Raw genomic sequence first — 22,672 nt, forward strand, 5'->3', positions numbered from 1 at the left:
ATTCTGGCAGTCATCTCAGCCAATTCCATGTAGTCCATCAATTGCGTTTGCCACTCTTCCAGTGTGGGCAAATCTTGAGTCTTCCAATGTTTGGCGATAAGAATTCTTGCTGCTGTGGTTGCATACATAAAAAAACGTTCTATCCTTCTTTAACACCTTTTGGCCGACAATGCCCAAGAGGAAGGCCTCCGGTTTCTTAGGAAAGGTGTACTTAAACACCTTTTTTAACTCATTATAGATCATTTCCCAGAAGGCCTTCACTCTTGGACATGTCCACCAGAGGTGAAAGAATGTCCCTTCAGCCTCCTTGCACTTCCAGCATTTGTTATTAGATAGTATATATAGTATAGTATATCTTAGCAAGCTTGACTGGGGTCATGTACCACCTGTATATCATTTTCATAATGTTTTCTTTCAGGGCATTGCATGCCGTAAATTTCATACCGGTGGTCCATAACCTTTCCCAGTCTTCAAACATAATATTGTACCCAATGTCTTGAGCCCATTTTATCATGGCTGATTTGACTGTCTCATCCTGAGTGTTCCATTTAAGCAACAAGTTATACATTCTTGATAGTAACTTAGTCTTTGGTTCTAACAGTTGACAATGGAGTTATTTGGACACTAAGTGATGGGAATCCCTGAGGTCCTACACAGCTGCCTGTCCTCTTTAGTGCACTTTTCCTACTTCTGTCTTATTTTCTTGTAGAATCTATGTGGCTTGTCCTTCCTTTCCCCTCTTAGCAATCAGGATGCATCTTTCCCAGTTCATTCAAGATCTTGCAGGATCAAAGGAATAGTCTAAAAAGACTGGCCGTGTATAAGCTGATGGGATGAATGTATCTACACAGGGCTTTGTCTCTGGGCCCCCAAAGCAAGCATTAACAATCATAGGGTCAGTGTGTCCATCACAGACAAGCAACAAGAAGCACTCTTCTTTTTATTGGGATGCCCTCTTCCAGCCTAGTTAACTGGGCTTCTCATGCACCCATGAGACTCTTAATCTCAGGGTTGTGGGTTCGAGCCCCACTTTGGGCAAAAGATTCATGAATTGCAGGGGGTGGGACTATATGACCCTCACGGTCCCTTCCAACTCTACAGTTCTATGATTCTGTGTCTTTCTCAGAACTTATGTCGGATGAATACTCCTGCAGCAGAACAGAACTGCTTAAAGAAGGAATGTTACATTACTGGACAATCCATTATAAACCCCACTCCTAATACAGGGCATTAAGATCAAAAGAAGAGCACTGCTGGATCATATCAATGGCTCATCTAATCCACGATCCTGTTATCACTGTAGCCAACAAGATGTCTAGTTGTGATTCTCAGCAACTGGTATACAGTCGTACCTTGGATCACGAACGCCTTTTTACTCGGATGTTTTGGCTCCTGAACGCCGCAAACCCGGAAGTGAGTGTTCCAGTTTGCGAACATTATTTGGAACCCGAACATCCAACAGGGCTTCCACAGCTTCTGATTGGCTGCAGGAGCTTCCTGCAGCCAATCAGAAGCCATGCTTTGGTTTTTGAATGTTTTGGAAGTCGAATGAACTTTCGGAACGGATCCCGTTCAACTTCCAAGGTACTACTGTACTGTGGAAGCAGAATATAGTCACCACACCTGGTAGCCTCTGACTGCCATACCTTCCATGAATCTGTCTAACCCTCTTTTAAAGTGTTCCAAGTTGGTGGCCTTTACTACATACCAAGGCAGCAAATTCCATAGTTTCATTACGTGCTATGTGAAAAAGTATTTGATATTGATACTTTAATTGTGATTCAAACCATATTACTAGGGAATTACTGTGAACTTCTCCTGTTCATTCAATGAAGGCCGCAAAGGAATTGTCGTAGTGTATTATACCCCATATGCCAAAGCTCGTTCCTTCACCCTTAATGGCAGTGGTGTTTAAGTACCTAGCAACACCACTGCCATTAAAGGTGAAGGAATGTTCTGTTCTGACATATGGGGCATAATGCACTCTGGACACAAATTTGCATATGTATGTTAATGTAAAAAACTTCTTTTTGGCAAATTAAGATAGCAAGTGGGTAGGGACTCATCTGCACTGAACTTTATGGTTGATCTGTAAGCAAGGAGTGAAAGGGGCAAAGGATATGGGGCTCATCAACACCCCAATTCAATGGTACCCCAAATTTACCTCACTGTGGCTAGTAAGAGTTAAAAGATCAGGAACCCAAAGCCATGGAAACTATTAATGCAGAGCCTTAAGAGGAAGAGTACCATTTTGTCTGAATGGCCCTCTTGAGGACAACCCAAAACACCCTTTCTAGCAAGAAGGGTGCCTTCCAAATCTTTCTCCAGCTTTCTTTCTCCGGCTGAAGAGAACTGGACCCACAAGCTTTCTGAAAGGGGGCTGAGCCCCCAGTGATTTATTTTTCTACAGGAATCAAGGCAGCTCTTGTGGACACAGCAAAGGCCTTGAGTCCAGTGTAGAAAGCATCTCTGTCACCTTTCTCAGTAACCTCTCTGTGCACCCTCTGCAACACACCCTCTTTTCCTGCATACAAGCACTTTCCTGTATTTAGGTAAAGCTGGGGGGGGGGTGTTTCCACAGTTAAGGCCTCACTGTTTACAGCTTGTCTGTTCTTTATCCAGCTTTCTTGGAAGCTGTTGCCCACGAACTCCCTCCTGACCTGTTTTTACAAAGGAGGCTGTGAAAGAGAGATGGCCCAAGGGTGCCTCATACAAGGCGGCTGCTTGCAAGGTTGACGAGTCTGGCACGTTATGAAGACATGAACATAGCCTCCAATATACTGCCGATGAAATAGTGACATACTTGTTAGTACCCTTTTCCTGAAATCAAAGATTAGCGTCTGGGTGCTCCACCCCCCCATTCACCCCCACCAATATTAAACAGTGCTGAAGACTCTACTCCACCTAAGGTACATACTATTCATTTCCGCTGCAACGAAAGGCGCTCGTTGCTAAAATATACTAGGAAAACAGAAACTAGCTTACTCTACACTAACAGTTTCAAAATACAGACCTCAGCTTTACAGTTCATTTGCATGCATTTGCATATGTGTGTACACTAGAGACAAGGTACACCCGTTTCCCATTGAAGATAACCACGTTCTAGGGAACCCGGAGCAGGATTTGAACTGCAAAAAGGGACCACTCTTAGCAACTTGCATTGACACATTTTAATGGACCATTTGCCAAAGACACCAGCTGACTAATAGTGATCTCATAACACCACAATGATTTCACCGTTTTGCCTTCTTATCTCTTCCCTTTCCTTCTTTTTGTTAGCCAGCTAGCTTGATAAAGAATTCTGGGGAACTTGAAAAATTACAAACTATTCTGTAACATTTTGGTTGCCCTTATAAAGGTTTTGGACTGATAGAGATGTTGGAATTTTTCATATGGGTCAACATGACTACTATTACTTTTTACAAGAGGCAGTTTCAGGACACACATAAATTCTTTCCAACATATGGGAACGAAACCACAAGCCCATTTTGCTTCCTCCTGTCCAAAGCACAGATTTTGCTATTTTTACCATGCCACCTTTATTGGACCTTGACATTTGATTGGTTTTCTCAAATGTATTTATTCTTCTTCTTCTTCTTCTTCTTCTTCTTCTTATTATTATTATTATTATTATTATTTTATATCCCGCCCTTACTCCCAAGAGAGCCTGGGCAGCAAGCATGCAAGTGAAAAAAATCAATTAAAACGTTTTAAAAACAATGCCAATACAGAGGCAGAAAGATGTCTCCTTAAAAGGCTTGTTTTACAAGTGAAGGATAGAAAATCTTTTCACCTACCACATTTTCTATGAAACCTTTGGTTTATTTCCCCATTTCCCATGCCCCACTGAATCCTAGCCTGTAACTAAGCTTAAGCACATGTAACTAAAACAATCACATATTCATTCATCAAACATTAAAAACTTCCCTAAACACGACTGCCTTCAGATGTCTTCTAAAAGTCTGGTGGTTGTTTTTCTCTTTCACATCTGATGGGAGGGCATTTCACAGGGTGGGCACCACTACCGATAAGGCCCTCTGTCTGGTTCCCTGTAACCTCACTTCTCGCAGTGAGGGAACCGCCAGAAGGCCCTCGGAGCTGGACCTCAGTGTCTGGGCTGAACGATGGGGGTGGAGACGCTCCTTCAGGTATACTGGGCCGAGGCCCTCAACTCTCTGGTAGCTGGAAAGACAATAGCTAAAGCTGAGTTGAGGTGTGTGAGCCAGAAGCTAGAGTAGGCTGCAGGCTTGGCAGCTGAGAAACAGACCCATGCCTGATTTCTGGTAGAATCCAAGGCTGTGGCTACAGGAGAAGCAAGACTCTCTGGGGTGTTAATGCTGTGAGCCCCTCCATCGTAGACTCAGGTTGTATATGTAAATAAACCATATATCATAAAGACACCACAGTCTCCACTGTCCCTCATTCCAGAAAAAAATGAACCTTGGGTAAGCACCTGGAACCCATGGAATCTTGAACCACTCAGAAATTGGGGTGGCATGCAGTGGTACCTCGGATAACAGACGCTTCAGGTTACAGATGCTTCAGGTTACAGACTCTGCTAACCCAGAAATAGTACCTCGGGTTAAGAACTTTGCTTCAGGATGAGAACAGAAATTGCGCAGCAACAGCGGGAGGCCCCATTAGCTAAAGTGGTACCTCAGGTTAAGAACGGTTTTAGGTTAAGAACAGACTTCCAGAACGAATTAAGTTCTTAACCCGAGGTACCACTGTACAGTGGTGCCTCGCAAGACGAAATTAATTCGTTCCGCGAGTTTTTTCGTCTAGTGAATTTTTCGTCTTGCGAAGCACAGTGTCGGGAAAGTTTTGGAAAAGCTTCAAAAATCACCAAAGTCTTCAAAAACCTCAAAAAAGGCTACCACACCGCGTTCTATGAGTTGCTCCTCGAAGTCAAGTCGCAACTGTATTAGCGGTGTTAAGAAAAAGGAAACAAACTTGCAAGATGTTTTCGTCTTGCAAAGCAAGCCCATAGGGAAATTCGTCTTGCGAAGCAGCTCAAAAAACGCAAAACCCTTTCGTCTAGCGAGTTTTCCATCTTGTGAGGCATTTGTCTTGCGGGGCACCACTGTATATATCAAACAGGTTCACTGGGAGTGAAGCAGCTGACAAGTTCAGCCTAACAAGATCCTTACAGTAATCCCCCCAACTCCATACTCTTTGGTCTAAGCCAACATTTCCCTGAGGTCTCCAGACATCCCTGAACTGAAATCTTCTCTTTACTCTAGTGGAGATTAATCCAGCTGCCCTTTAATCTCTGATTTAAAACTCTTTCATAACGATGTTGAAAAATAAGGCCCCAGAAGAGGTTTCTAATACCTCTTGAAAATTTGGAGCCGAGCTATTTATTTCTTAAAAAAATTTTCTGCACGCTTAGCCGTGGGCTGAAACACAGCATTCAAGAACGTCCAAAAACCATCAAGCCTTTCACTGGAGGAATCATGAAAAGAAATAAGTACTTCTTCTTTAGATCGTACAAATTGATTAAGTGTACCAAAAGACCACCAGTTCCAACCAGCACATTGGTGGCACAGTACAGACGAAGAAATTGACGATGACGGTGCATTCATTTATATAGAACCACTAGCGTATGGCACTTTTGTGATTAGCAAAAGAGACTGTTCTCTGTCTCAAGGAGTTTACAGTTCAATATGTGAAAATGGAGAACAAAGAGAAAGAGAAAGGCAAGGGTAATAAATGTTTAAGGTGACCAAAGGCATCTACACATTCAGAGATTTCCATTTTAGTTGGGGGTGAAAGTTGTGGGATAAACGAGGTCTTCATAGAAGAAATGGGTTTTAAGAAGGGAGACAAACACAGACCGGCAGTGCCATCGTAAGCTTCTTCCTGGGGTTGGGGATATCACAGCAAGTTTCAAAGGCTGCTTGGATCTACGGAAGATTAAACTGCAAATCTCAGTACGTTATAAGAGCTTTCCTTGCATTTTTTTTTTTTTGTATATTTCATAAAATGTGTTTTTGAGGAATTATTGAATGTAATTTAAAATACCAGAGTGGTGAGCTGTGTAGGTGTAACTGCCCATCACAAATATCATGGCAAGTGGAAAGGACTGGGATGCCTCTCTACGATAAGGCAACCATCTAAATCAGGACAGGCCAACTTTTCATAGGCTTTGGGAGGGAAGAGGGAGGACTCTAGGCCCTGTCAGAGCACTCACGCCTCCTTTCCAAAGGTGATTGCCTCCTTACCTTGCTTTCAGAAGGCAGCAGGAGGGCGGGGGGGGGGGGCATCAAAGGCTGCAAAAAAGGGCCTTGAAGGCTATATGCAGCCCTTGGGTCATGCTTTGGACCACCCTGATCTAGATAGATATGAAGGTAAAAGTAAGAAAATAAATAAATGTGGGTGTCATGCCACAGATACGGTCGAAGGACACCAAACCTTCCCACAAGTTCATTGCTATACTGCAACTGGGGCTCAGAGGCCCAAATCTGCCCCTAGAGAATGCCAAGGTTTGACCTGCCTTTTTCCTGGTTTTTTTTTTTTATTTCTCTTTCCCAAATGCTGTAAAATGCTGCCTCCAGGCAGCACACAGTCAATCTTTTGTGTTGATTAAATATTTCAACAGTTCAAATGAATGCAAAATAACTGCTCTCTTGACCAAGAAAAAAAAGCTAACATTTTCTCTTCCCCGCCTCCCTTCTCTCTGAACACTTTCTGTCTCTCAAGAGCAGAGGAGAGCTGTGTAAACTAACAGAGGTCAGATATTAAGGGTAGGGTAGGGGGTTATACCACAGGGGTGGAGGTTCAGAAAGCATAGTCTATTACAGTATTACTTTAAACAGGAGAAAGGGCAAGCCATCAGTAGATTACTGAAGTCAAAATAGTGCAGTAGTTCCCTTTAATCTCTTTTTAAGAAAAAGAGGGGAAAGTTAAAGTTTTGCTACGCTACCAAGAAATGTCCAAAATACAGACATTGCAGTAACTTGACACAAACTGATGTTTCTTAGATAAAGAGTTCCCAAGCAGATTTATCTGAAATTCATGCATCTGATGAATTGGACTCTACAAAAACTGCCATAATAAATAGGTTAGTCTTTAATATTGCACAAGATTCTCTGTTGTTTTTGTTGCCACAGACTAGCATAGCTACTCCTGTGGAAGCTCTACCGGAACAGTCTCTATGCGGAAGCACAAACCTGGAGAACCAAACTGAATCAATCGTGGCAGCAGGTTGACTCCTTTTCAGACCAAACAGAACTAGCTAAATGTCAAGGGCCATTGAAAGGGTAGGAATCAGAATTTACAACAGTGGCACCCCCTGCCAATTGGCCAAGGCATGGAGGAAAACCAGAGCTGTAAGAGGTCAGTTTAGTTCCTCCAATATCATTCACTCTGAAAAAGCTGCAAAATAAGCTTTGCAATATTTGAGCTTCTCTCCATCCCCATGCCACTAAAATTACTTAGGGTGCCATGAGATGAGAGCTTCTTGTGGAATCTGTGCTGCTCATGCACATGTGGTTTTGGGGTGTTTTTTTTGCAACACTACACATTGTCAATGTCAAAATGCCAGCCAGTACTTAAAAAAAAATACTTAACCCAGTATTGCTCTAAACACAGGAAATACAATAAGTAAAAATAATTCATTGTACACTCACAATCACTGCAGGTGTGAAAGCCCATTAGCACTTTGTGTGGGTGGGTGGATGGGTGGGTGGGCGGTGGTGGTGAATGGTGACATTTCAGTGGTTGCCTCTATCCAGAGGGACCGCAATGAATATCTATGAGTGAATGAATGGGAATGTATGGAAGCTAATGTGTGAAACATGCATGCCGGAAAATCAAATCTCTATCTGGAATCATTCTAATTTTATTGGGAGCACTTGAGATGCACCTGATTAGAAAGAAAGCAAATTTGCTTAAAGGTATATAAGGTTCAGGGACGCGGGTGGTGCTGTGGGTTAAACCACAGAGCCTAGGACTTGCCGATCAGAAGGTCGGTGGTTCAAATCCCCGCAACGGGGTGAGCTCCTGTTGCTCGGTCCCTGCTCCTGCCACCCTAGCAGTTTGAAAGCATGTCAAAGTGCAAGTAGATAAATAGGTACCGCTCTGGCGGGAAGGTAAAGGGCGTTTCCGTGCGCCGCTCTGGTTCGCCAGAAGCGGCTTAGTCATGCTGGCCACATGACACGGAAGCTGTATGCCGGCTCCCTCGGCCAATAAAGCGAGATGAGCGCCGCAACCCCATGACTCGGCCACAACTGGACCTAATGGTCAGGGGTCCCTTTACCTTTACCTATATAAGGTTCAAAGGAGCAGAGAGCCAGATGCTTTGAACGAAATCTCCCATCAGTCCCAGCCAGCGTGGCCAAAGATCAGATATGATAATAGTTGTAGTCCAAAACATCTGCTGAACATCAGGTTAGTGAAAGCTGCAACACCAACTTCCAAGTGTGTTCCTTCCTGCATCTATTTAATGGTTAAAGCAGTCATAGGGGAGGTGCTTCCCCCCCCCCCCCAGTTTAAGTTACAGTGGTACCTCAGGTTAAGTACTTAATTTGTTCCGGAGGTCCGTTCTTAACCTGAAACTGTTCTTAACCTGAAGCACCACTTCAGCTAATGGGGCCTCCCGCTGCCGCTGCACCGCCGGAGCACGATTTCTGTTCTCATCCTGAAACAAAGTTCTTAACCCGAGGTACTATTTCTGGGTTAGCAGAGTCTGTAACCTGAAGCGTATGTAACCTGAAGCGTATGTAACCTGAAGCGTATGTAACCCAAGGTACCACTGTACTCTCATCCGCTGCGAACCTGAAGGTGCGAAAACACAGGTACCTGGCTTTGGATGCAATTCAGTACGTATGATTTAAAATAGTAAGTGCATAAATTTTATGAAAGAAAATAAATGAAAACAAATATTCAGAGCATCTTCACATAACACTTAAAAGCAGCTTTGAGTATTTCTCATTATGCCATCTGTGTGCACGTATGGGTGGTGTTAAAATAGGACAGAAAGCCAAAAAGAAAGAAAGAGCCATTTTCAAATTAGAACATGCATTCCAGCCAATGACAGGCTGATGATGGTATTAAAGATAGGGTTCATACAAAACCCAGTTTGGACAGCACTTGTGAAAACAGCTCCAATCTTGCCTCCATATAATTTAAAATCCATTATTCCTTGCGTTTTCCTCAGCGAATAGGTTGAATCATCATTCCCTCACTTTGTCAGAAACCCTTTAGGATGCCTGAGGAAACTGTCAGCATATCCCTTCCCCCATCATTCAGTTTACTTTATTTTGGGTTAAACGCCAAACACCTTCAGCCACTGACTTCTCACTTCTGAAAAAGTGTACATCTTTGCATCTCTCTTCCAAATCCTTTTCCAGCCTGTGAACACATTCTGCTGGAAATCTAGTGTCCAGATCTGAACACCGAAAGGAGGTCTTTTTTTCCTAAGACTTGGAACAAAGTCGTCACCCCAAAGGCAAATTAAAACTTCAAAAGTGCAGGCCCTTTTAGGTTTCAGCCTCAACCCAAAAGGGCTACCGGTATTTTATTTTTCCTCTCACCCTACCTTCTTCCTCCATCCACTCACAAACCAACTCCCTCCCCGTTATATACCAATAAACATTTGAAAAAGAAAACAAAGTCTCCATTTCACACCATGAATAATTAGCCCCATAAAACGCACTAATCAGAAATAAATACCGATTCAAAGGAAACATGACTTAGAATTCCCCTGGAAACAAACAGCTGATACAAGGGAGCCTGACAGTGTTAAACGTCTATTATCGTTTCCCTTTTGCCTCTGCACAAACAGGTAATGCATACACATACGCATAAAACACCATAATCCACGAGTTCACTGCCCCTCGTCCCAGGAATATCCTTTAACAAAAACCCTTTGTGTCACTGCTAACCCAGAGGGAGCTGCCCAGAGTGGCTAGAGCAACCCAATCAGATGGGCGGCATACAAATAAAATTATTATTAATAATAATAATAATTAATAATATCAATCCAGCAAGTTAAGTTCTTTGGCATGTCCACATTATAAATGGGATTCAACTGTCACAGATTTCTCTCATTTCTAGGACTGCCATAGAAACAGAAAAATCTGGGGTGGGGGGTGGGGAATCTATTAAAAACAGGATATCTGGTTGTGGCAGCCCTCATACATTACAATACATCAAATACGTCAATATAAATACAGCTTTTACATTCCGTGTGCTGAAGACCACAGCAGGGGCCCAGCATAATGTGTATACAAACGTTTTTGAAGCTTTATTTGCTTGAACTACAGGAAGGCAGGATAATTTTGTTGTTGCTGCTGTTGAAAGACAAAACCTTATCAGAAAATACCCCAATGCAAAATCCAGAAGGACAGCAAATAAACTGCCACGGACAAACCGAATTATCATCCTTGATAATGTTTGGTGGGAAAAGGGGTAATCTGCCCAAAAGGACGGAGGACAAACTCTCAAATGTCTCTTACGCCCAACGACGCTGTTCTCCTCTGATGGTCCACTGGCGCCATTTTTTCTTCTCCCTAGCTGTGTGATACCAGCAAATCAGGGATCCTGTAGCAAGCCAGATGATGTCACACTGCTAATGTAGCCCATCAAATATGGCTATATAGCATCACTGAGGGCAAAGAAAGCCATATTACCCCACAGGTATGAAGTTTACGGCATGTAATGCCTTAAGAGAGAATATTATGAAAATGATATACAGGTGGTACATGACCCCAGTCAAGCTTGCAAAAATCTATCATTTGCCCGATAACAAATGTTGGAAATGTAAAGAAACGGAAGATACATTCTTTCACCTTTGGTGGACGTGCCCAAAGATTAAGGCTTTCTGGGAAATCATATAAAATGAACTGAAAAAGGTATTTAAATATACCTTTTTGAAGAAACCAGAGGCCTTTCTCCTGGGCATTGTTGGCCAATTGGTGCCAAAGAAGGACAGAACTTTTTTTATGTATGCTACAACAGCAGCAAGAATACTCATTGCAAAGTATTGGAAGACACAAGATTTACCCACTCTGGAAGAATGGCAGATGAAGGTGATCGACTACATGGAATTGGCAGAAATGACTGGCAGAATCCGAGACCAGGGAGAAGAGTTGGTGAAAGAAGACTGGAAGAAATTTAAAGACTATTTACAGAAATATTGTAAAATTAATGAATGTTAGAAGGATGTTGGATAGAAACTAAGGGGTTTCCAGCTGTAATGCTTTAGGAGATATGAAAAAAAAAAAGGTTTATAAATGGGTAAAAGCTTGACGGTAAGGATTTGCTGAACTAACAAATTGAAGTGGAATACAAAGAAGGGAGGTACGAGGAGGTCTGGGGAAATAAGCGTAAAGAAGATATGTTATGGAAAATTATTTGTTTTTTAACTGTTCTTATGTTGTATTTTTGTATTTTTTTTTGTCATTGTTATATTTTAAAAACCTTAATAAATATCTTTGGGAAAAAAAGAAAGAAAGCCATATTACCTTCTGGTTTCGCCAGAAGCAGCTTAGTCCTGCTGGCCACATGACCCGCAAAAACGGTCTGAGGACAAACGCCAGCTCCCTCGGCCTGTAAAGCAAGATGAGCGCCGCAACCCCAGAGTCGTTCGCGACTGGACTTAATTGTCAAGGGTCCTTTACCTTTTAAGGGTATCTTAATGCGCTGCGAAACCTCACAAGGAGGGGCCAGAAGATGGGGGAGCGTCTCCAAGTTACTGAGGGAACAAAGGGATGTGTGATCTTCCTCCTACCATTTCATTTGGGGGGGCACTCCCCTCCAAAGCACTGCTGAAAAGGGGGTTTGTGTTTTACCCCACACAACACTTCAACCCTAATTAACAACACATGAAAACTAAATAAATAAAAAACCTCTTCTTATTTAAACTTACATTGAACACACACTCAAATCCAGGGGTCAGCAAACTTTTTCAGCAGGGGGCCGGTCCACTGCCCCTCAGACCTTGTGGGGGGCCAGACTATATTTTGGAGAAAAGAAAAAAAAACACGAATTCCTATGCCCCACAAATAACCCAGAGATGCATTTTAAATAAAACGCTGTATCGTTTCTGATATTTGGTTGGAAGCTGCCCAGAGTGGCTGGGCAGACCCAGTCAGATGGGCGGGGTAGAAATAAATTAATTGTTGTTGTTGTTGTTGTTGTTGTTGTTATACACATTCTACTAAAAACACCAGGCAGGCCCCACAAATAACCCAGAGATGCATTTTAAATAAAAGGACACAATCTACTCAAGTAAAAACACACTGATTCTCGGACCGTCCGCGGGCCGGATTTAGAAGGCGACGGAGCTGGATCCGGCCCCCGGGCCTTAGTTTGCCTACCCATGAACAAATCATTTAACCTGCTCCGAACTGTCCCAAGATTCTGCTAATCACTGCCTCCTCGTTGGTGAAATTACCTCCAGACAGCTCATTATTTGCTCATGTACCTTCAAACTATGTTTTCACAAAAGACACTGTAAAGTACCCTTGATTAGGGGCGCCAGAGACTTTTGTTCACTTATTTGTCCCATGTCTGGAACGGAAATCGGTCCAGCAAACAGAATTGGGATTCACTGCTGTTGCTGCTGTTTTCTGTCTGCAAACAATACATAATTGATGGGTGTTTTCGTTTTGTTTTTAAAACCCATTTGGATTGTGTTTCCTCTGCGCGGAAATGAATGGTGTGGAATAATGAGATGACTTACACGATTAATCGCGTAAAATTCCACCACAGCAGGATGAACGACGTAGTTTTTGTCAGAAGCCGAACAGCAGCACATTGGAAAAGGTGCTGCGTGATGTGAACACGGGGCAGAACAGAAATCAGTGACTTCTTTGGTTCTCTTGAATATTGTGTAAATGTTTAGGGGGGGAGCAGCATAGGACTTTGAAACGAAAAACACTCTGGAAGCGAGGACTGCTTCCGTCGTAGGCTGAACAAGATCCAGCCGCTCAGCCCCACTCTCTCGCCTCAGAGGACCCGTTGCCTGCCAACTGCTGTTAAAGGAAGATGGCTCCCATCACAGGCCAAGTGAGATCCAGCCACTTAGGCCCACTCCTTTCCTTCAGAGAACCTTGGAGGGAGCAGGCGCTTGGCATGACACAAAGGAAGAACGAAGACCAAGAAGAATAACCCTGGCTTCGTATGCACGGCATTTTATTGTGCGGACAAGCGGAAACCCCCCTGACCCTGGGCGACACCCGCGTGGAATAATGACTCAAGACAACGTGTTATGGGATTAAAATTTGGCCACAATTTTATTAAAACTCCAGATGTAGGGAAACTCTGGCTTAGGCATTGGGCGTTTATCCCTCCCAGTCCCCAGCCGGGGATCTGAGGAGCAACAGGGTTATCCAGGATATGTGGGGATTGGGCTGGCTCTGGAGAACGTCTGTTCAAGCAGAGAGTCCGCCCCCCATTTCGACACCGCCGCAGGGGGGGGAAAGGGAATCTTTTGCAAGGTGTTTTGAGAGCCACTCAGGGCTATTAAGTGGCACAGAAGTATTTGAATAAATGAAAAGTGTCAGGGAGCGCGAGTCTTGAGCCCAGCCTACAGAGCTGCACACAGAAAACCTTTTGAAGCACAGAACTGAGTAGGACTGTACAATGCAAGGCCTCCCAAACGGCACCTGGCTGCATGAGATCACTGGGCTGGCCAAGCCTGGTACAAATACCCCCCAAAACCCTTTAAAAGCAACAATCCCAAACCTGCTTTCTACCCTTGCCTGGTGAATAGAACACTACCTTCTGCATTTTGCATTTCAGGCTGAAAACCAAGCCGCACCTCAATTGTACACAGTTCCAGAAACAGGGACCCCGACTTGGAAAATCCCCAAGTCAGTACATATTTCCAGGGCCATGTTTCTAGCCTGGCCCAGTCTATATACATAGTATGCACATTTGGGTTCATGGAGGCTTTATAACTGGACCATGGCAAAAGAACAATTTTAACCCGTGTGTTTGTATCAGTTTCTTCAGACCTGGGTCTGTCCCAATCACATACAAAGAAGCTTTTATCGTTTGATATTTTGGTGCGTTCCTTTGTAGTGTACTTTGTTGGAAGCTGCCCAGAGTGGTGGGGCAACCCAGTCAGATGGGTGGGGTACAAGAAATAAATTATTATCATTATTATTAATAATCATCATCATCATCATCATCAACATCAGCATCATAGGGTTAGTCCATTTCAACAAATGGCTCTACCTCTGCTTAAAAGGAACACTAACCGCCACTGTTGCACAAGGATTAAAATATATACACTGAAACCTGTCATAATCCTCACCTACATTAAAGGTAAAAGAAAAAAGAAAAACCACATACCCAACGTAGATTCAGTGAGCAATTTTAGATTCATTTGTTTGTCTCATGTGTTTGGCTGTTTATCTTTAACAGAGATTCAGATTGCTGAAAAGTGGCATAAAGAAGAACGAAGAGAGCTGCTTGTGAACCTAGCAAATGTGTACATGTATTAAAATGACGGGTGGTTTTTATTGTTGTTGCTTTTAAGCTTAAAAGCTCGGCTGCAAAAAAAAGGGGGGGAGGGAGTTAAATGTGTCTGATGAAAAGGTTTTTAACTAAGGCCTCACTGCTCAAGATTGGTACAGTACACAGAGCAAGCAGCAGTCTCTTCACTTGATGGCTTTTTGCTGCTGTGGCACACTATCACTTGCTGACCGCGTGTTGTGTAATACAGTGCACTTCCTCCTCCAAAATTAGTCCAGAATCCTTGCCACACAGCAGTTATTACAGTGGGAGGCCGCTTATTAGTGGATGTCCCCACCCCATGCTTTTGAGGTATGACAAAAAGGGGGGGGGATATAAAATACAGTGGTATCTCGGGTTAAATACGCTTCAGGTTACATACGCTTCAGGTTACAGACCCTGCTAACCCAGAAATATTGAATCATAGAATCATAGAATCATAGAGTTGGAAGAGACCACAAGGGCCATCGAGTCCAACCCCCTGCTTCAGGTTAAGAACTTTGCTTCAGGATGAGAACAGAAATCGTGCTCCGGCGGCGCGGCAGCAGCGGGAAGCCCCATTAGCTAAAGTGGTGCTTCAGGTTAAGAACAGTTTCAGGTTAAGTATGGACCTCCGGAACAAATTAAGTACTTAACCTGAGGCACCACTGTACTCTGTGGTACTTCATGAGATGCAGCAATACAGTTGCACAAGGCAAGCAGCACCTCAAGGGATGGGCACATGCCTGCCTCTTTACGATCCTCAACTTCAGTTTGGAGGGAGAGTAGATTTGCGGTCAGAAACACAGGCCAGAAAATGGGACTGTATGTACTTTCAAGTGCAGTTTGCATTCTGCAAATATAGACACATGTCTGGCTCACCATTCAATCCCTGCCAACCTAGCAGTTCGAAAGCACATCAAAGTGCAAGTAGATAAATAGGTACTGCTCCGGCAGGAAGGTAAAAAAGAAAAAAAAAAGGCATTTCCGTGCTCTGGTTCACCAGAAGCGGCTTAGTCATGCTGGCCATATGACCCGGAAGCTGTATGCCGGCTCCCTTGGCCAATAAAGCGAGATGAGCGCCTCAACCCCAGAGTTGGACACGACTGGACTTAATGGTCACCTTTACCTATGTCCACAAGGACAGCCTTGTTCTTCCTGCAGCTGCTATGGGCTAAACCTCTTGTGATAAAAAGGCCCTCAGCTGTGGGGAAATGGGTTGTTGTTGCTCAGAGGATCCTGCCTTTAGGCAGGCACTCAGATTGGATAACATTTGAGGCCATTTCCTCCTTTGATTCCTTGACAAACAGCTTGAGGGCATATTACCGGTTCTGGTTATTACGCCTCCCGGCAGACTTCCAAGAAGTTTCTGAAACATACAGGCGTTCTTTATGACCATTTGTGGGCCGTGTAAAGAAGTTCTTATTTGTCCTCACCAGTGCAAATTGACATTTCTCGAGATCATGGACATAATTCTTGACAGCGGATAAAGAAATTGCAATTGCTGCTTGAGCAGCAGTCTTTGTATGTTTCAATCGGTCTAAAACTATGGCAGCACAGTGCCTGGCCAGCTCCTCTGCACTGTTCCAGAGTTGTACATTCTGTTTGTTTTGTACGATTCAAGCCTTCCTTCCAGGTTCTGAGCAAAGAAATACAGTAAGATGTTTCTAACTCAGGGAAGGGTGTGGAGGAGGAACACCAAGGGCTACTTCACTCATATAAAATCACAGCTTGCGGGAAAGAGGTAGGCAAACTTTCAAAAATGTACTCAAACACAAGACAGCAACTTAAAAGGCATGCCCTGTCTCAATGCCTGGATTGTGTACTGCAAAAGGCTGAGACCAGGGAACGGCTTGTTTTGAGTATAAAATGGGTACCAAACCGAAAAAAAGTTTAAGAAGGGTGGGGACAAATTCCAGGAAGGACTTTGCTGACATAGGAGCTGAACAGACATCTCTTTTTTTAATTGCAGACTTTGCTGAGAGCCTAGCAACACTAAGTAATGGCTCCGTTTATGGAAGTGTGCAAACTTTATAATGATCTTGTTTTCAACTATAACACCTATCATAGCTGTCTCAGGCAAACAGTACAGGCCGTTCAGCGTCAGCTTCTGAAAGGACAACTGTTCAGCTCTTGGGGAGAGGGAGAGAGAGAGAGAACACCTGCGTATACCATTGCAATAGATTAGAGCAAGCAAATATATGTGCCTCAATGATCTGCCCAAGTAGTTTTCATTTTTTGATAAGAAGCTGGGACCCTCGACTGCTCTTGTCTCACAGCTGGTTTCTATCAAAGGAGGCGTTCAGGAATAAAAAAACCCCTCTTGTTTACCATAATCATTTATTGAGTGTGTCCAGTGCATCAAAGTAACATGCCAAATTGTCTGGAACAGCACAGCACCTATATCTCTGAATTCAAGTGTGGTTGCTTCCATCCCTGGTAGATATTTGCATATGTGCCGCTCTCCGCATACCCTCAGTCTCCTTGGTCTGCCCATCATTTCCCCATAATCACAGCATTATCTGTTTTTCTCTCCACTGTATGTCTTGTCCCACACCTCTCTCCCATGTGAATAGCAAGTGCTGTCAAATTTTTCCCTTTCTCTCTCACTCACACACCTCTGTTAAGTGCTGTGACCAGGTATCTTTAAAGTAGAGATGAGAGAAATGCCCCTGAGGAATTTCACTGGTGTTATCAAAACTTTTACAGCGGCTCTTGAAATTCACTGCTGGTCTAGTTGCTAATAGCATATTCATTCTCTCTCTCTCTCTGTGTGTGTGTGTGTAGGGGGGAGAGAGAGAGACACTACCTCAATTTTCACAGACAGCTGGAAAAATGTATGCAGGAATTCTGTACTTCTGTGCTGCATATTTTCTTTTCAACCTGCAAATTTCACTTCAGATCCATGGGTAAGGTTTCTAAGCATGCGCACGCACACACACAACAGACACTGCACACCACTCCTCAAATAGTCCATTCCATGTCCTTTTAAAGGGAATATAAAACCACCGCAAGCGCTAATCTACATTGCATAAGTAGCCAAATTAATTGAATAATGTATCCGAAGACACAAGGGGACGGCTGATCTCTTCTGTTTGCAGATTATTTCTCTTGGTTCCCCACTTCCGATCACTGAGCTTAATTTGCCAAAGGCGTAATTACTTTATGGGCACAAAAACTATAAACGTTATGGACCAGCTGCCAAGGCTCTCAAACAGCGCGCTCCCATGAGATTCTAACAGGAAGACCAGCCTGAAGGATCTCTTCAGCGCTGCACTCAGAGCACGACGATGGGGCTGAAGTCCAGGGCCCCCACCCAGCAGAAGGAGCAGGAGGTTTGGAGCCCCCTGCCCAAAATGAAACAGAGTTAGCTAACCCCATTTTAAAGTCAGCAAAGCAATCGATACACATTACTACCCTATGTCCACAGTCTGAAATTATCTATGTGGCCGAAAGGGGAGGCTATTAGGGCTGCAAGAGACCCTTGTCTGAAATCCTGCAGAGCCACTGACAGCCAAAACAGGCTGGCCCAACTCATAATAATGCAACTTCCTATGTTCCTAAGTGCCATCCGTGGTTTCAAATAATAACAAAATCATTCAACAAAATCAATCTGGTACAAGCGGCAATAAACGCTCCCACCCACCCATCCCTTTTGTCAAAACTACTTGCCATACGGCTGGAAACTTTACACACGGACTTGGTGATGCAAGAAACACAACAAAATCGTAACTACACCTACTAGCTATAGACCTTCAGTTGCTTTGTATAATGATGTTTGGTTTTCCATTAAGGAACCACAATTGGTCTGTATTTTTTAAAAGCCGATCGTGATTGTGTTTGCATGTACTGTAGTAACTTTTTTAAACAGAACTTCTGGAGCTGAAAAAATTACTGATGGTGGTCAAACCTTTTATTCTTTAAGACTTGGTTTTTACAGATAATTTTATTTGTTGCCGTACAAGATGTAAAAGGAAAAAAACCAACCACAGATTGATGTCAGATAGATGGAACCAAAGGACAAGAAAGAAGCTATCTGTTGGGATATTCAGTTTTTTTAAATAGATATTCTGCCCCCCACAAATGATTAATACTGTTTTAGCAACAAATCAAATATTAAATACCAATACATCTAAATCTGGATCTGGCATGCTCATGCAAATATTATTGACTTAACAATAATAAACAAAAATTAATAAGTTGGGGTGCGCTGTTGCTTTTTATTTCAATATTGAATTTTGGGGGGGAAATCTGAAATTGCTTTAACGCACGCACACACACACACACACACACACACACGAATGCCCCACTGAATTTGTATGAAAGCTTCTTACAGTTCTAGCACAGAAATCCCATTTTTCTCAGTAACGTAAACTGCACAGCTTTGGTCAGTACTGAGGTTTGCAAGGGGGCCTGTTTGAGTACATTCCACCCCCAACTAAGGTACCTGCAGTTATAACTACACTTGGGCTCAGGTTACACATTTGCAGAAATACAAAATACCAAAAAAAAATGAGATGTGCTGACTACTGAAGCACTAAATATCTCATATGCACACTACACATCCAAACAACAGACAACTGTATTTTGTATTGGGAAAGTGAGACACACAAGCCTTATTCAAACCCAAAAAAATCCATCCCATTTTTTGAGTAATTGTTCCATTTCTTGTTCAGCAGCTTGTTGTAATTTAAAAAACAAACAAACACTGGATCTAAGAAAGTGTTTAGATGTTTACTATCCCTTCCTTTTTCTTGTCTGATTTGTTGTGACAAAAGAGACCCTTAGAAGAATTTATTATTATTATTATTATTATTATTATTATTATTATTATTATTATTATTTTATTTAGACCCCTCCCATCTGGCTCGGTTGCCGGAAGAAGATCCTGCCCTGTTAACATCCCTTGGTGTAAATTGTCCAAAACTCACATATGGGAGCACCCCAAAATGTTTACCATGCAGCAGCTGGTTTTGGGTGCTTTAATGTCCAGTAAAGTGACAAGTTTGCAAAAACCTGTGATTGCAAGGTACTCTTGAAGAAAACAGGACTATATCCTCCTACGATTCCCAACCAAGGACAAGCTCCTTTGGAAGGTTAATAAAAGTGTCAAAGCTTCACTGTGAACAATCTTTATCTGTACCAGAACCGTTATTGTACAATTAACAGTCACTCTACTGGTGCCCTTGAGAGAGGGAGGTGTCATTGTCCCATCTTCTTTTTTAATAGGATTATGGGTAGTGGAGAATTCCCAACCACAGGATGTGACCCAAATAAAGAGAACACATCGAGAATGGAAGCAAAGTTTTTGTTAGACTGATAAGATTCAAACAAACACACAAAAACTATTTGCAAACTATTGTTGATGCAAAATGGTTGGTCTTGAGTTAGCTCCAAAGTTGAAATGATGCAGTGTGGCTCACCTAGTAATTTAAACTGGATTAATTTTTGTTGAGGTGTGGGGCTGTAAACTGCCCGGCAATGGACACTTCCCCACATAGCAGTTATGCAGAACTCAGCCCATAAGCCCAATATGAAGCTGTATGAGGAAGAGTTGTGTCTAACTTGAAAGTTTATATGGTGTTAACCAACTACTTTCGTTGTCCAATTTCACCGGACTAAAGTGTGGAAATGACTGAAGTGAGAAAGAATTCGTCATCAACCTAGGGAAGAATTCTGTCCGGTGCCTAATTAATTCTTTACTATGCGTATTTCAAAGTTAGCACAAGCCTACTGTAAAAAAATAATATATATATTATGCTGGGTTTGGCCACTTAACTCTGTAATGATCACACTGAAACACTATTAAAACTTCTTCCACCGTTGTAAACGATTTTGAGCCTTTTCAGTTAAACGATTCACAAGGTGGTCTGCTTGGCTAAGATATGTAAGGAAAAATATATTATTGATCCAGCTTCTGCTGACACACAGGGTCTTTTAGATACACAAAAAATGTTGACTTAAGGGTGCAAACCCAATCCCATTTTTTCTGCATCGAGTTCACTCACATCACTTAATTTGAGAAGCGGTGTACACATCAATCCTGCTGTTTCTAATAAAATGCTGCATTTTTGTGCATTCCCGCCCCCCAACCAGCTTCCATCCAAATTGAGACAAACAACTTGCATTTTAAGCTGGTAATACAAACACATCCTAAAAGTTCTGTGCAGCTGCTGAGACCTGAGTAACTCAAAAAGGTTGTGTTGCGTGTATATCTACAGCAAAAGAAAGTAGGGCAATTTGCTTATCTTTCCCATTGCTGAACTGCTTGTGTAGCTCAAAAGACCGCACAGTCGTATATCAGCAGCACTTGGTGCACTATGAGGCGTTATCTGCCTTTTCCGTTGCCTGATTGAGAGATCTGTTATGTCAAAAGCTTGCATACTCTTGCACCAAGCATCAACTAGAGACAGAGGAAGCATTTTGTTTGGAAAAGCATGCAAACTTGCAGCTTACACAGCTCACCTTGTCCAGGGGTGTTGGTTCTGATGCAGTGATGCAGTCTTCATACCCTGGGCCACTAACTAGGTTTCCAATAATCAGAAGCTTACAATGAAGAATGAGAAACCAAGTTTCAGACACCTAACATTCACTAAAAACAGTATTGTAAGGAGTAGCAACAAATGAGGACTATCTCCTCTGTGCTTTTGAACATGTCCTTCCATTTGGCTAAAGGCATGCGTCATGCCGTTCATAGTCCCATGGTTTGTATCTGAAATTCCTTGAAACCACAGTCAAGTTTAAAAAAGTGTCCCAATACAGAGTTTTCCTACAAAATGACCATTCTTGGGTCACCGACTACCCTTCTTCTGCAAAGGACATTCCACCTCCTGAAACATGATTTTTGGCTCCTATTAAATAAAGCATCTTTACACGACTGCTGGCCTGCAGCACACTAACACCTTGTTCATGAAACATAAAAAATTACAGGAAAATCAACACAAGTTAGGAGGGGGGAGGCAACCCCACCACATCCAGACTCCTGAGGGGGATAGAGGAGGGTTTTCCAAAAGTTCCCTTTGCTTTTCTCTTACAGAAACCGGATCACTTGGAGAGATAAAACCAGGTGAGAGCAGGTATAGATGGAACAGAGGGACAGAAGGAGAAATAGGCAAGAAAGTGAATTGCAACGGGGGTGGGAGGGATCAAGGAGAGAAATACAGTAGAGGCGGAAAACATGAAGGGGGGAGGAATTAGGAAGGGAAGGTGGAAAGTGGAATACAGGCAAAGACAAACAGACTCCTTCGAAGCTTAAAGTATCTGTTTGCAAAGAATCTGTAATCCAATATCTAGATGATATTCCCAAAACTACTAAAACGGTTTCAGGATTATTTAAATTGAGATTTTTAAAGTTAAATTTAAAACTACTTAATGGTGGCTACCGAGTCTTTCCGTCTGGATTACCCACGTTTTATGGATTTCCCCCTCCCTTTCTTCTATGAATTTTACTGTCGAAAGTATGCCAATAAAGGCTGAATGAATGACAGACAGAGAAAATGAATGGAAGGGACTGACAGGTAAGAGCAGCGACTGGCAGGAGATGCAAGGCTCTGACGGAGGGCAGGTGGGTGGGTTAAGATGGGCTTGCCCTCCTTCCCTCTTTCGAAAGCGTTTCCCCGGTGCGTGGGGCACGCAGAAGTCTCCTGCGTGCTCCTAAAGCCCACTTTTTTCTCTCCCCCACGCACACCTGCCCGTGAGTTAACGGAGCAGCAAAGACCGGTTCCGCCTCCTTCGCCTTTTTGCACAGCCAAATGCGATTCTCCGGAGAGGGGGAGAATCCCTGCAAGCGCCTAGATGCACACACCTCTTTATACCGCCCACCCCCCCTTCTCCCCCTACCCCACGCACCCAGCCCCCCCCCCACATGCAGTTTACCTGGCCAGCTGCTGCTCAGCCGGGCATGGCTTGCAACATCTTCCCCTCCTCGCGGGCAGCTAGCAGGTAGCAGCAAGCGGCAGCGCAGCGCCCGCTCTAGGGCAGAGTGCGCGTGCCAACGCCGCGCGCCAGCCTCCCCGGACCCTTGGGGACGCGCACGCGCGCCATCCCGGGCCCGTGGGGGGGGGGGCGTAGCTGCCGGCCGCTCCCCCGCCTCGCGCTGCGGCGGGGGGAGAGCCGTGACCCGGGCGAGCGGGCCAAGCACGACAGCTGCACCAATTAGCGCCCATGGGGGGGGGGGCGTTTTGCATTGCTGGCTCCTGGGGGGGGGAGAGGGGGGGCATCACCCGCC

General features: G+C 43.6%; 1 protein-coding gene across 3 annotated transcripts in view; it reads right to left on the reverse strand.

Moving 5' to 3' along the window:
• ZNF385C (zinc finger protein 385C) overlaps positions 1-22,447 on the reverse strand; it is a 168,942-nt gene extending 146,495 nt beyond the window's left edge. The window contains exon 1 of one of the 3 annotated variants that reach the window (XM_082194912.1): positions 22,321-22,447. Coding sequence is in view for 1 of the 3 variants with exons in the window: in XM_082194911.1 (XP_082051037.1) it covers positions 7,632-7,656 (25 nt within the window). In the remaining 2 variants the exon portion in view is untranslated. Of the gene's footprint in view, positions 1-7,631; positions 7,670-12,688; positions 14,103-22,320 lie in introns of those variants that run through there. The other 2 variants (XM_082194913.1, XM_082194911.1) reach the window with 2 other exon arrangements.
• Positions 22,448-22,672: the final 225 nt, after the last annotated feature.

The sequence above is a fragment of the Podarcis vaucheri genome (assembly GCF_965113315.1).
Source record: "Podarcis vaucheri genome assembly, chromosome: 13".
NCBI classification, from domain to species: Eukaryota; Metazoa; Chordata; class Lepidosauria; order Squamata; family Lacertidae; genus Podarcis; species Podarcis vaucheri.